Genomic DNA, 15509 nt, shown 5'->3' on the forward strand with positions numbered 1-15509 from the left:
AATGCTTCAAGACATTTCCATTTAAAACTCAAGATCAACAATTGAAGAGCTGTATTTTTTACAATCCACAAGTAATCCATGCAACTTCAGTCCATCAGTTAATGTATTGTGAAGCAAAAGGCTGCGTGTTTAATCCATATTGCTTGCTCCAGTGAAAAAGTGGTCTCATCTGAATCAGGATAGAAATATGGAGAGATCAAGCACTGTTTACAAGCCAGTGTGATTATGGATATTTTGGCCAGAAGCAACCATTTAAAGTTACAAACAAATACAGCTTTTCCCTTCACAAAACAGTTAATGTGAATGACTTGTGGATTGTTTTTATCAGCTGTTTGGACATTCTTTCTGGTGCCACCCAGTCACTGCAGATGATCCATTGGTGAGCAAGTGATGTAATGCAAAATTTTTCCAGAGCTGTTCTTATAATAAACTAAAACTCTTAAAAAGAGAAAAATCTCTATTATTTGTGTGATCTTGTGAAAATTGTGAATGAGTGTAGATGAAACCCTCAGATCCATATCAAGCTTTCTATTGGCTAATGACTCTTTAGAACTCGTTCTCATTTGCTAATGCATAAACTCTACAGGTCCAGAGGAGAATCAAAGGCAAGCAATTAAGCTGAAAGGGGAGGAGCCACCTAAATTCAAAGCTGTACTTAATGGCAAAGACAAGCATTATTGTGGTATCGTTTCAATGCTTGTCAGGATGGGTCTTTTCCATGGTGTGTTAGTGCTGGTTGTGATTGTGGCATTTGATCTGAAGAATGCATGGGGAAGTTTGAGATACAATCAAAGTCCAAGCAGCACAAAGCCGCAATCTGATCAAGTTTCCAGAGGTCCTGCTCTTTCTTCTCAAGGGTTCTGGAACCCTTTGCAAAAGGCTTCTCAGTTTCAGGATCTTGACTCCAGAGGATTTGCACAAGAGCCTCTTGGTCTTCAGGAGAAGCAGGTGTTGCAACGTCCAGTCAAGCCTTTGGACTGGAGGTTTCCCATTGTTCCAGAGGTGCAGAGCGAGGTGGCGGTGGACTTCCAGTTGAGGCAACCTGTGACTCCCAGTAGTGTAGCTATTCAATGCGGTGAGAATCGGGTTCATGTGGAGGTACAGCAGGACTTGTTTAGCAATGGTCAGCTGATCCAGCCATCTGGTCTGACTTTGGGAGGATGTCCTGTTGTCGGTTGGGTCCCTGGCTCCAGGGTGCTCTATTTTGAGTATGAACTGCAGGACTGCAACAGTGTGCTAATGGTAAATCTTACTATATTATGCTGCACACTACTAAAACAAAGGTTCTTTGGTATCAATGGTTCCCTGAACCTCTAACATCCATGGGACAGTTCCGTTCTTTAGTGGAACTGTTCACTCAGGTGAAACAAGTGATTTTATGGTGCGACTTGCTAAGACACCTTTTGGAATTATTTTTGAGAATCCTCTTGGTTTCATGCATTCAGTCTCTTACAGATGACCGAGGATGAGCTTGTCTACACCTTTGCTCTTACCTACACACCTGACGCCCTCGCTGGCACTCCGATTACTCGTGCAGATGGTGCAGTTGTTGGTGTCCAATGCCACTACCAAAGGTAAGTGACCTTTTGTGACGTGTGGCCTTGCTGCTTGTGGTGGTGTAACTGGAAGACTATTTGTTTGGTTCCTCCTTGAACTGCAGGTTTCATACTGTGAGCGGTAATGCCTTGAGGCCAACTTGGGTCCCTTATGCTTCAACGGAGGTTGGCGAGGAAGTCTTGCTGTTCTCCCTGAAGCTCATGATGGGTTGGTGCAGTTTCTTTAGATCTTCTGAATGAGGCTGTGCCTGAACTGTTCTTCCTCCTCGCAGATGACTGGTCCTATGAGAGGCCCTCACACACTTATTTCCTGGGTGACATTATTAATATTGAGGCGTCTGTGAAGGTGTACAACCACGTCCCACTGCGTGTGTTTGTGGACCACTGTGTGGCCACTCAAGAACCTGATGTGACCACCCTTCCGAGATATTCCTTCATTGAGAATCATGGGTGTGTTCATGTCACCAGATGCTAACCAAATCGCCAGTTGATTGAGCTTGCTCCTTGTAACCACTTGAGAATTAGGGTAAGGTAGATGCTGCAGTTGACATTGAGGGTTTTTTTTAATCATCAGGTGTCTTGTGGATGCTAAGGTCACGACTTCCAGCTCTCGTTTCATGCCTCAAACCCAGAAAGACAAGATCCAGTTCCAGCTGGAGGCCTTCATGTTCCAGGAGCCATCCAGTCCTTCTGTATGTACTGAGTGTTGTATGAATTTGCTTTACTCTTCCGTCTGCTCTGGGTTTGTGATCTCTTACCTGTGGTGTCTCTTGCAGATCTACATAACGTGTATACTGAAGGCCACTCTTGCTTCTGCACCCAGTGATGCCCTCCACAAATCCTGTTCCTTTGCCAATGGGTATGTTCATGCTGCTTAAGAACAAGTTGAAGGTGCCGTGTCTGATTTTTCTCGTTGCAGGTGGTTTGGTGCTGATGGGAGCCACCAGGCTTGTGGTTGCTGTGACTCAACATGTGGTCCTGATGGTGGAATTCCTGCTGCTCCTTTTGGAGGTAGGCTGCTGATTTAAGCTTATTTGACACTCAAGTGCTCCATTTAACTGTCTGCTTTTTCTAGGTGTTCAGTGGGAAGGGAAGGCATCACTCAGTCCTGTAATGGTTCAAGAGCGACCGAAGACTTTAGCTGGTTTTCAATAAATGGGGTGGAAAAACTGTTTCTGGTTTTGTGTTTTTCTCCAATTTTAATTTGAGTGTGCTGTAGGAAACGGGTAGTCCTACTGTACCTATTCTCTTTCCAAAAGGAAAGGTTCCTTCTTGATAGGAAAATAACCTTTTAAGGACTGACCTACTGTGAACTGTTTGAATAACTTTTCAGGATGTGCTTTATTGGCCAGGAATGTTTACACATGAGGAATTTGTTATAGTGACAGAAGCTCTACAGGACACAGATAACAAAAGAATATACATAGGCAATGTACAAAATAGCGAAAACACTATAACAGACAATGTGTGTACAGGTCTGATGTGTGGTGAATAAATGTGCAAGAGTTGTTCCACGTTTAGGGGCAAGTGTTCATGAGCTAGATTGCTTGAGGGATGAAACTGTGTCTGGTCGTTCTGATGCTCTGTAGCGTCGACCAGACGGTAACAGTTCAAAGAGGGAGTGTGCAGGATGTGATGGGTCCAGAGTGGTTTTGCCAGCTCTTTTGCTCACTCTGGATAAGTACAGTTCTTGGAGAGTGGGGAGGGTTGTACCAATGATTCACTCAGCAGTCCGGACTACCCTCTGTAGTCTTCTGAGGTCCGATTTGGTAGCTGAGCTGAACCAGACAGTTATTTAAGTGCAGAAGACTGATTCAATGATGGAGTAGAACTGTTTCAGCAGGTCCTGTGGCAGGTTTAACTTCCTCAGCTGGCGAGGGAAGTACAGCCTCTGCTGGGCCTTTTTCACAATGGATTCAATGTGGTTGTCCTGAGAAATTGTGGTGCCCAGGAATCTGAATGACTCCACTGCAGTCACAGTGCTGTTCATGATGGTGAGTGGGGGAAGAGCAGGGGGATTTCTTCTGAAGTCCACGATCAGCTCCACAGTTTTGAGCGTGTTAAGCGCCAGGTTGTTAAGACCGCACCAGACAGCCAGCTCCTTAACTTCCTGTAAGCAGACTCGTCACCGTCCTGGATGAGGCCAATCAGTGTGGTGTCGTCTGCAAACTTAAGGAGCTTGACAGAGGGGTCTTTAGATGTGCAGTCGTTGGTGTAGGGGGAGAGAACACAGTCCTGAGGAGCTCCAGCGCTGATGGTGCGGGTGCTGGATGAGAATTTTCCCAGCCTTACTAGCTGCTGCCAGTCTGTCAGGAAGCTGGTGACCCACTGACAGAAGGAGAGCTGTGTCAGGGTCTGGGATGATTGTATTAAAAGCGGAGCTGAAGTCTACGAACAGGATCCTCACTTAAGTCCCTGGTCTGTCCAGGTGTTGCAGTATGTAATGCAGTCCCATGTTGACTGCATCATCCACAGACCTGTTTGTTCTGTAGGCAAACTGCAGGGGGTACAGTGGAGGCCTTCAGATAAGCCAAAACCAGTCTTTCAAATGATTTCATAGCCACAGGTCTGTAGTCGTTAAGTCCTGTAATTTTGGGTTACTTTGGGACGGGGATGATGATGGAGCGTTTGAAGCATTGGGGGACTTCGCACAGTGATCTGTTGAAGATCTGTGTGAAGACGGGGGCCAACTGGTCAGCATAGGTTTTTAGGCAGGCTGGTGACACACCGTCTGGGCCTGGTGCTTTTCTTCTTTTGTTCTTTCTGAAGACCTGGTGCACGTCATCTTCGCTGATTTGAATTGTAGGTGTGAGGGAGAGGGGGGTTGCTGGAGGTGTGAATGGTTGTGTGGAGAGGGTGTTCAGGGTGGGTGTGGGGTGTTTTTTCAAACCTGCAGTAGAACTCATTGAGGTCGTCTGCCAGTTGTTGATTCTCCAAAGTGCTGGGGGATGGTGTCTTGTAACTGGTGATATCTTTCATACTGGAAAGGTATGAAAGGTATCTTTCATACCTTTCCACACTGAAGCAGAATCACTGGAAGAGAATTTGTTCCTTAGCTTGTCAGAATAATTCCTCTTTGCCACTCTGATCTCCTTTTCCAGTGTGTATTTGGCCTGTTTATACAAGACTTTATACCCCTTTCTGTAAGCATCTTCTTTGGCCTGACGGAGCTGTCTGAGTTTTGCAGTGAACCATGGTTTGTCGTTGTTGTAAGTTAGATGAGTCTTGGTAGGAATGCACATATCCTCACAGAAACTGATATAAGATGTTACAGTCTCTGTGATCGGTGGCAGCAGCTTCAAAAACAGTCCAATCAGTGAGAGAGAAACAGGCTTGTAAATCCCGCTCTGTTTCATTAGTCCATCTTTTAACAGTTCTTAATATAGGTTTGCAGATTTAAGTTTCTGCCTGTAGGTCGTTATAAGATTAATCAAACTGTGATCAGAGAGTCCTAAAGCTGCCCGTGGGACAGAGTGATATCAGAATGAATCAGAATCAAAATTAGCTTTATTGGCCAAGTATGTCATGACAGAAGCTCCACAGTGCAACAGGACAGGACACAGATAATAAAGAATAATACAAATGTCCAAATAGGCAATGTACAAAACAGCAAAAACACAATATATAATATAGACAATTATGTGTGTACAGGTCTGATATGTGCAAATTTGAAATGGAAAAAAAAAATTTGATAAAAAAAAAGCAAGCAAGTGTGGTGAATAAATAATACAGTTGTGTGTTCCGCGTTTTATTGTCAAGTGTTCATGAGATGGATTGCCTGAGTGAAGAAACACAGCTAAAACGTAATTTTATTAAAGAACAAATTAAAGAAAACAAAGAAGATCCTAAATCTCTGTGGAAGGTGTTGAATAGATTCCAATCAACTGGTAAATCAATTTTCTGTATCAAAGGTACTTTTAGATATTGATGGCAAGATAGAATTTGAAAAAGTTGCTAATAAATTTAATTCATTCTTTTCATTTATTGCTAATAGTCTACTTGATAAGATTCCTCTGTCCAAAGGAAATTATGGGACTGATTTTGTTGAGAGATTTTATTCAAAACAAGGGGTGTTGCCAAACAGTTTTTCTTTTGCTAAAGTTAGTGTAAATCAAATTACTAAAATGCTTGAAGAGCTTCAAGTGTCTAAGTCAACTTGGCTGGATGATATTCCAGCTAGATTCATAAGAGATGCTGCAGATATTATAGCTCCAACTATTACATTTCATGTTAATTTTCCTTAGAAAATTGTATATTTCCAGTTAGCTAAAATCGTTCCGTAATTCAAAAAAGGTAACAGATGTGATCCTGGAAACTACCGTCCATTCTTGGTGTGGCCTCAGATTTTAGAAAGAATTGTGTATAAACAGATGTATGAGTATTTAAGTAAGAGTTTAATTTATGATTTTCAGTCAGGTTTTAGGAAATCTTATTCGACTGATACGTCTTTACTTTATTTAACAGATTTTATAAGGAGGCAGATAGATGTAGAGGTATGGTACTTCTAGACCTCCAGAAAGCGTTTGACAAAGTAAATCATGCAATACTTTAAGATAAGTTAAGTGTCATGGGTTTTTCAAGTAAAGTGATAGCCTGGTTGAATTCTTATTTAACTGGGAGAGTTCAGAGGGTAGAAATTGATGGGGTTCTTTCTAAGGAAACTGGTTAAAAATGGAGTCCCTCAGGGAAGTGTTTTGGGCCCTCTTTTGTTTCTTTTATACATAAATGACACGCAAGCAGTCTGTGATTGTAATTTGTTTTTATATGCTGATGATTCTGCTTTATTAATTTCAGATAAGGATGTTGGTAGGATACAAGTGAATTTAGGTAAGGAGCTTTTGTAAGGTAAGAGACTGGCTCTCTGAAAACAAACTGATGTTGCATTTAGGTATAATGGAATCCATTTTATTTGGTCAAAAAAATTTTTGAATAAGGTTTCTAAGGTGTCTGTTAAGGTGGGGGATTGCTTAATATAAAATAGAACCTCAGTTCAATATCTTGGATGTATCCTTGACAATGATTTAAGTGGTGTAAGTATGGCTATGAAAGTCCTGGGTAAGGTTAATGCTAGAACAAAATTTCTTGCCACAAATGTTAGTTTTCTTGATAAACAGATTATGAAATTACTTGCATCATGTTTAGTAGGGATGGAACGATACACCTACCTCCCAATTCGATACTATCACGATACTTGGGTGCCGATACGATGCGTATCGCAATTTTGTTTTTTAGATTTTCGATTTATTTGAAAACTACATGGTTTGTGTGTTGGAGCAGGGTTGGAACAACTCTGCAGGGCTGTGGCCCTTCAGGAACTGAGTTTGTCACCCCTGCACTAATCGGAGTTTGTGCCAATAGTTATGCTTGAACACCCACTTCCTTGACTCACTGCAGATATTTTGCATGTCTTATGCAGTGAACTTATTGCTCCATGTTGGTTACTTCAAATGAATGGTTTCATTTGTCCTTGCATCCCCAAATAGATTTGGTCATGGTTTTAAATTTGTTTCCCAATATGCCTTGTTGACACTCTTCTGGACCAGAGTGGGGACCTGCTGGTACAGGCACTATTTTTAAATCAATAGATGCAGGTTGAAAACTGTGAGTACCTGTATCAACGCTGGCATTTTCCACTTTTGGGAATTGTCCACCTTCAAATGGGTTATTTGTAGGTCTCCTGTATTTTTAATCAGGAAAATGGCATGTATCTTGTAAGTTCAGTTTAATATTTAGCAGAGGTGGGGCCAAGTCATTGTTTTGTAAGTCACAAGTCTTTGCATTCAAGTTTGCATTCATAAGTCTACAAAACAGTTATGGCAGGCTACTTCAAGTCCTAAACGGATACGTTGATACAGAATGTTAATACAAAAATTAAAACATGAAATGAAGCAGAAAAGTAAATAATAGTTCTAATATATACAAATGTTAAATAAAAATAAGAAGCCATCAGTGAATGGATTTTTGCATGAGGTTTCATTTCATGCTGTCACGGAGATGAGCGCAATAATGGTTATAATGATCTTTGTTCCGTTTACTATATCAGGTTTAAGAAATGAGGCACGCAAAACTGTAGTTATTCAGACACAAATGTAGCCTATGTAAGTGAATGTATTTTGTTTTAAACAAGTTCATAATGACATATCCTAAACATTATGTGGATACACTAACAAGCGCTCATTTAACCAGCCTATATTGATCAGAACTCGGTTTTCATTTATTTTCTTATTTTTAAGAAGGTAAAACCCTGTCTACACTGGACGCGCCGTTCAAATTAAACCGTAATGTTGTCTGGAGTTAAGATGTGTGGAATTCCAATGGATGACCTTTTGAAATCTGTTGGTTTTTCATTTGTGCAACATCTCGGGCATTTTTGTCTTGCACAGCACAGTTTTACTAATATCTCTTTGAGTTTAGGACCATTGACTCTGATCCTTGTTTCATAATTTTAATGCTTCAAGACATTTCCATTTAAAACTCAAGATCAACAATTGAAGAGCTGTATTTTTTACAATCCACAAGTAATCCATGCAACTTCAGTCCATCAGTTAATGTATTGTGAAGCAAAAGGCTGCGTGTTTAATCCATATTGCTTGCTCCAGTGAAAAAGTGGTCTCATCTGAATCAGGATAGAAATATGGAGAGATCAAGCACTGTTTACAAGCCAGTGTGATTATGGATATTTTGGCCAGAAGCAACCATTTAAAGTTACAAACAAATACAGCTTTTCCCTTCACAAAACAGTTAATGTGAATGACTTGTGGATTGTTTTTATCAGCTGTTTGGACATTCTTTCTGGTGCCACCCAGTCACTGCAGATGATCCATTGGTGAGCAAGTGATGTAATGCAAAATTTTTCCAGAGCTGTTCTTATAATAAACTAAAACTCTTAAAAAGAGAAAAATCTCTATTATTTGTGTGATCTTGTGAAAATTGTGAATGAGTGTAGATGAAACCCTCAGATCCATATCAAGCTTTCTATTGGCTAATGACTCTTTAGAACTCGTTCTCATTTGCTAATGCATAAACTCTACAGGTCCAGAGGAGAATCAAAGGCAAGCAATTAAGCTGAAAGGGGAGGAGCCACCTAAATTCAAAGCTGTACTTAATGGCAAAGACAAGCATTATTGTGGTATCGTTTCAATGCTTGTCAGGATGGGTCTTTTCCATGGTGTGTTAGTGCTGGTTGTGATTGTGGCATTTGATCTGAAGAATGCATGGGGAAGTTTGAGATACAATCAAAGTCCAAGCAGCACAAAGCCGCAATCTGATCAAGTTTCCAGAGGTCCTGCTCTTTCTTCTCAAGGGTTCTGGAACCCTTTGCAAAAGGCTTCTCAGTTTCAGGATCTTGACTCCAGAGGATTTGCACAAGAGCCTCTTGGTCTTCAGGAGAAGCAGGTGTTGCAACGTCCAGTCAAGCCTTTGGACTGGAGGTTTCCCATTGTTCCAGAGGTGCAGAGCGAGGTGGCGGTGGACTTCCAGTTGAGGCAACCTGTGACTCCCAGTAGTGTAGCTATTCAATGCGGTGAGAATCGGGTTCATGTGGAGGTACAGCAGGACTTGTTTAGCAATGGTCAGCTGATCCAGCCATCTGGTCTGACTTTGGGAGGATGTCCTGTTGTCGGTTGGGTCCCTGGCTCCAGGGTGCTCTATTTTGAGTATGAACTGCAGGACTGCAACAGTGTGCTAATGGTAAATCTTACTATATTATGCTGCACACTACTAAAACAAAGGTTCTTTGGTATCAATGGTTCCCTGAACCTCTAACATCCATGGGACAGTTCCGTTCTTTAGTGGAACTGTTCACTCAGGTGAAACAAGTGATTTTATGGTGCGACTTGCTAAGACACCTTTTGGAATTATTTTTGAGAATCCTCTTGGTAATGCATTCAGTCTCTTACAGATGACCGAGGATGAGCTTGTCTACACCTTTGCTCTTACCTACACACCTGACGCCCTCGCTGGCACTCCGATTACTCGTGCAGATGGTGCAGTTGTTGGTGTCCAATGCCACTACCAAAGGTAAGTGACCTTTTGTGACGTGTGGCCTTGCTGCTTGTGGTGGTGTAACTGGAAGACTATTTGTTTGGTTCCTCCTTGAACTGCAGGTTTCATACTGTGAGCGGTAATGCCTTGAGGCCAACTTGGGTCCCTTATGCTTCAACGGAGGTTGGCGAGGAAGTCTTGCTGTTCTCCCTGAAGCTCATGATGGGTTGGTGCAGTTTCTTTAGATCTTCTGAATGAGGCTGTGCCTGAACTGTTCTTCCTCCTCGCAGATGACTGGTCCTATGAGAGGCCCTCACACACTTATTTCCTGGGTGACATTATTAATATTGAGGCGTCTGTGAAGGTGTACAACCACGTCCCACTGCGTGTGTTTGTGGACCACTGTGTGGCCACTCAAGAACCTGATGTGACCACCCTTCCGAGATATTCCTTCATTGAGAATCATGGGTGTGTTCATGTCACCAGATGCTAACCAAATCGCCAGTTGATTGAGCTTGCTCCTTGTAACCACTTGAGAATTAGGGTAAGGTAGATGCTGCAGTTGACATTGAGGGTTTTTTTTAATCATCAGGTGTCTTGTGGATGCTAAGGTCACGACTTCCAGCTCTCGTTTCATGCCTCAAACCCAGAAAGACAAGATCCAGTTCCAGCTGGAGGCCTTCATGTTCCAGGAGCCATCCAGTCCTTCTGTATGTACTGAGTGTTGTATGAATTTGCTTTACTCTTCCGTCTGCTCTGGGTTTGTGATCTCTTACCTGTGGTGTCTCTTGCAGATCTACATAACGTGTATACTGAAGGCCACTCTTGCTTCTGCACCCAGTGATGCCCTCCACAAATCCTGTTCCTTTGCCAATGGGTATGTTCATGCTGCTTAAGAACAAGTTGAAGGTGCCGTGTCTGATTTTTCTCGTTGCAGGTGGTTTGGTGCTGATGGGAGCCACCAGGCTTGTGGTTGCTGTGACTCAACATGTGGTCCTGATGGTGGAATTCCTGCTGCTCCTTTTGGAGGTAGGCTGCTGATTTAAGCTTATTTGACACTCAAGTGCTCCATTTAACTGTCTGCTTTTTCTAGGTGTTCAGTGGGAAGGGAAGGCATCACTCAGTCCTGTAATGGTTCAAGAGCGACCGAAGACTTTAGCTGGTTTTCAATAAATGGGGTGGAAAAACTGTTTCTGGTTTTGTGTTTTTCTCCAATTTTAATTTGAGTGTGCTGTAGGAAACGGGTAGTCCTACTGTACCTATTCTCTTTCCAAAAGGAAAGGTTCCTTCTTGATAGGAAAATAACCTTTTAAGGACTGACCTACTGTGAACTGTTTGAATAACTTTTCAGGATGTGCTTTATTGGCCAGGAATGTTTACACATGAGGAATTTGTTATAGTGACAGAAGCTCTACAGGACACAGATAACAAAAGAATATACATAGGCAATGTACAAAATAGCGAAAACACTATAACAGACAATGTGTGTACAGGTCTGATGTGTGGTGAATAAATGTGCAAGAGTTGTTCCACGTTTAGGGGCAAGTGTTCATGAGCTAGATTGCTTGAGGGATGAAACTGTGTCTGGTCGTTCTGATGCTCTGTAGCGTCGACCAGACGGTAACAGTTCAAAGAGGGAGTGTGCAGGATGTGATGGGTCCAGAGTGGTTTTGCCAGCTCTTTTGCTCACTCTGGATAAGTACAGTTCTTGGAGAGTGGGGAGGGTTGTACCAATGATTCACTCAGCAGTCCGGACTACCCTCTGTAGTCTTCTGAGGTCCGATTTGGTAGCTGAGCTGAACCAGACAGTTATTTAAGTGCAGAAGACTGATTCAATGATGGAGTAGAACTGTTTCAGCAGGTCCTGTGGCAGGTTTAACTTCCTCAGCTGGCGAGGGAAGTACAGCCTCTGCTGGGCCTTTTTCACAATGGATTCAATGTGGTTGTCCTGAGAAATTGTGGTGCCCAGGAATCTGAATGACTCCACTGCAGTCACAGTGCTGTTCATGATGGTGAGTGGGGGAAGAGCAGGGGGATTTCTTCTGAAGTCCACGATCAGCTCCACAGTTTTGAGCGTGTTAAGCGCCAGGTTGTTAAGACCGCACCAGACAGCCAGCTCCTTAACTTCCTGTAAGCAGACTCGTCACCGTCCTGGATGAGGCCAATCAGTGTGGTGTCGTCTGCAAACTTAAGGAGCTTGACAGAGGGGTCTTTAGATGTGCAGTCGTTGGTGTAGGGGGAGAGAACACAGTCCTGAGGAGCTCCAGCGCTGATGGTGCGGGTGCTGGATGAGAATTTTCCCAGCCTTACTAGCTGCTGCCAGTCTGTCAGGAAGCTGGTGACCCACTGACAGAAGGAGAGCTGTGTCAGGGTCTGGGATGATTGTATTAAAAGCGGAGCTGAAGTCTACGAACAGGATCCTCACTTAAGTCCCTGGTCTGTCCAGGTGTTGCAGTATGTAATGCAGTCCCATGTTGACTGCATCATCCACAGACCTGTTTGTTCTGTAGGCAAACTGCAGGGGGTACAGTGGAGGCCTTCAGATAAGCCAAAACCAGTCTTTCAAATGATTTCATAGCCACAGGTCTGTAGTCGTTAAGTCCTGTAATTTTGGGTTACTTTGGGACGGGGATGATGATGGAGCGTTTGAAGCATTGGGGGACTTCGCACAGTGATCTGTTGAAGATCTGTGTGAAGACGGGGGCCAACTGGTCAGCATAAGTTTTTAGGCAGGCTGGTGACACCGTCTGGGCCTGGTGCTTTTGTTCTTTCTGAAGACCTGGTGCACGTCATCTTCGCTGATTTGAATTGTAGGTGTGAGGGAGAGGGGGGTTGCTGGAGGTGTGAATGGTTGTGTGGAGAGGGTGTTCAGGGTGGGTGTGGGGTGTTTTTTCAAACCTGCAGTAGAACTCATTGAGGTCGTCTGCCAGTTGTTGATTCTCCAAAGTGCTGGGGGATGGTGTCTTGTAACTGGTGATATCTTTCATACTGGAAAGGTATGAAAGGTATCTTTCATACCTTTCCACACTGAAGCAGAATCACTGGAAGAGAATTTGTTCCTTAGCTTGTCAGAATAATTCCTCTTTGCCACTCTGATCTCCTTTTCCAGTGTGTATTTGGCCTGTTTATACAAGACTTTATACCCCTTTCTGTAAGCATCTTCTTTGGCCTGACGGAGCTGTCTGAGTTTTGCAGTGAACCATGGTTTGTCGTTGTTGTAAGTTAGATGAGTCTTGGTAGGAATGCACATATCCTCACAGAAACTGATATAAGATGTTACAGTCTCTGTGATCGGTGGCAGCAGCTTCAAAAACAGTCCAATCAGTGAGAGAGAAACAGGCTTGTAAATCCCGCTCTGTTTCATTAGTCCATCTTTTAACAGTTCTTAATATAGGTTTGCAGATTTAAGTTTCTGCCTGTAGGTCGTTATAAGATTAATCAAACTGTGATCAGAGAGTCCTAAAGCTGCCCGTGGGACAGAGTGATATCAGAATGAATCAGAATCAAAATTAGCTTTATTGGCCAAGTATGTCATGACAGAAGCTCCACAGTGCAACAGGACAGGACACAGATAATAAAGAATAATACAAATGTCCAAATAGGCAATGTACAAAACAGCAAAAACACAATATATAATATAGACAATTATGTGTGTACAGGTCTGATATGTGCAAATTTGAAATGGAAAAAAAAAATTTGATAAAAAAAAAGCAAGCAAGTGTGGTGAATAAATAATACAGTTGTGTGTTCCGCGTTTTATTGTCAAGTGTTCATGAGATGGATTGCCTGAGTGAAGAAACACAGCTAAAACGTAATTTTATTAAAGAACAAATTAAAGAAAACAAAGAAGATCCTAAATCTCTGTGGAAGGTGTTGAATAGATTCCAATCAACTGGTAAATCAATTTTCTGTATCAAAGGTACTTTTAGATATTGATGGCAAGATAGAATTTGAAAAAGTTGCTAATAAATTTAATTCATTCTTTTCATTTATTGCTAATAGTCTACTTGATAAGATTCCTCTGTCCAAAGGAAATTATGGGACTGATTTTGTTGAGAGATTTTATTCAAAACAAGGGGTGTTGCCAAACAGTTTTTCTTTTGCTAAAGTTAGTGTAAATCAAATTACTAAAATGCTTGAAGAGCTTCAAGTGTCTAAGTCAACTTGGCTGGATGATATTCCAGCTAGATTCATAAGAGATGCTGCAGATATTATAGCTCCAACTATTACATTTCATGTTAATTTTCCTTAGAAAATTGTATATTTCCAGTTAGCTAAAATCGTTCCGTAATTCAAAAAAGGTAACAGATGTGATCCTGGAAACTACCGTCCATTCTTGGTGTGGCCTCAGATTTTAGAAAGAATTGTGTATAAACAGATGTATGAGTATTTAAGTAAGAGTTTAATTTATGATTTTCAGTCAGGTTTTAGGAAATCTTATTCGACTGATACGTCTTTACTTTATTTAACAGATTTTATAAGGAGGCAGATAGATGTAGAGGTATGGTACTTCTAGACCTCCAGAAAGCGTTTGACAAAGTAAATCATGCAATACTTTAAGATAAGTTAAGTGTCATGGGTTTTTCAAGTAAAGTGATAGCCTGGTTGAATTCTTATTTAACTGGGAGAGTTCAGAGGGTAGAAATTGATGGGGTTCTTTCTAAGGAAACTGGTTAAAAATGGAGTCCCTCAGGGAAGTGTTTTGGGCCCTCTTTTGTTTCTTTTATACATAAATGACACGCAAGCAGTCTGTGATTGTAATTTGTTTTTATATGCTGATGATTCTGCTTTATTAATTTCAGATAAGGATGTTGGTAGGATACAAGTGAATTTAGGTAAGGAGCTTTTGTAAGGTAAGAGACTGGCTCTCTGAAAACAAACTGATGTTGCATTTAGGTATAATGGAATCCATTTTATTTGGTCAAAAAATTTTTTGAATAAGGTTTCTAAGGTGTCTGTTAAGGTGGGGGATTGCTTAATATAAAATAGAACCTCAGTTCAATATCTTGGATGTATCCTTGACAATGATTTAAGTGGTGTAAGTATGGCTATGAAAGTCCTGGGTAAGGTTAATGCTAGAACAAAATTTCTTGCCACAAATGTTAGTTTTCTTGATAAACAGATTATGAAATTACTTGCATCATGTTTAGTAGGGATGGAACGATACACCTACCTCCCAATTCGATACTATCACGATACTTGGGTGCCGATACGATGCGTATCGCAATTTTGTTTTTTAGATTTTCGATTTATTTGAAAACTACATGGTTTGTGTGTTGGAGCAGGGTTGGAACAACTCTGCAGGGCTGTGGCCCTTCAGGAACTGAGTTTGTCACCCCTGCACTAATCGGAGTTTGTGCCAATAGTTATGCTTGAACACCCACTTCCTTGACTCACTGCAGATATTTTGCATGTCTTATGCAGTGAACTTATTGCTCCATGTTGGTTACTTCAAATGAATGGTTTCATTTGTCCTTGCATCCCCAAATAGATTTGGTCATGGTTTTAAATTTGTTTCCCAATATGCCTTGTTGACACTCTTCTGGACCAGAGTGGGGACCTGCTGGTACAGGCACTATTTTTAAATCAATAGATGCAGGTTGAAAACTGTGAGTACCTGTATCAACGCTGGCATTTTCCACTTTTGGGAATTGTCCACCTTCAAATGGGTTATTTGTAGGTCTCCTGTATTTTTAATCAGGAAAATGGCATGTATCTTGTAAGTTCAGTTTAATATTTAGCAGAGGTGGGGCCAAGTCATTGTTTTGTAAGTCACAAGTCTTTGCATTCAAGTTTGCATTCATAAGTCTACAAAACAGTTATGGCAGGCTACTTCAAGTCCTAAACGGATACGTTGATACAGAATGTTAATACAAAAATTAAAACATGAAATGAAGCAGAAAAGTAAATAATAGTTCTAATATATACAAATGTTAAATAAAAATAAGAAGCCATCAGTGAATGGATTTT

At 41.6% G+C, this 15509-nt stretch overlaps 2 protein-coding genes across 2 annotated transcripts; both read left to right on the top strand.

Moving 5' to 3' along the window:
• Window positions 1-705: 705 nt before the first annotated feature.
• LOC306886787 (zona pellucida sperm-binding protein 3-like) lies at window positions 706-2711 on the top strand (the record flags this gene model as incomplete). Its single annotated transcript, XM_079444092.1, has 8 exons — window positions 706-1242; window positions 1456-1574; window positions 1661-1764; window positions 1829-2006; window positions 2131-2248; window positions 2333-2415; window positions 2476-2567; window positions 2632-2711. The coding sequence occupies 8 exons, from the start codon at window positions 706-708 to the stop codon at window positions 2709-2711; spliced, it is 1311 nt and encodes a 436-aa protein (XP_079300218.1).
• A 5997-nt stretch (window positions 2712-8708) lies between these two features.
• Window positions 8709-10712, top strand: LOC306886788 (zona pellucida sperm-binding protein 3-like; the record flags this gene model as incomplete). Its single annotated transcript, XM_079444093.1, has 8 exons — window positions 8709-9245; window positions 9457-9575; window positions 9662-9765; window positions 9830-10007; window positions 10132-10249; window positions 10334-10416; window positions 10477-10568; window positions 10633-10712. The coding sequence occupies 8 exons, from the start codon at window positions 8709-8711 to the stop codon at window positions 10710-10712; spliced, it is 1311 nt and encodes a 436-aa protein (XP_079300219.1).
• Window positions 10713-15509: the final 4797 nt, after the last annotated feature.

Source organism: Barbus barbus (assembly GCF_936440315.1).
Source record: "Barbus barbus genome assembly, chromosome: 20".
Lineage (NCBI taxonomy): Eukaryota > Metazoa > Chordata > Actinopteri > Cypriniformes > Cyprinidae > Barbus > Barbus barbus.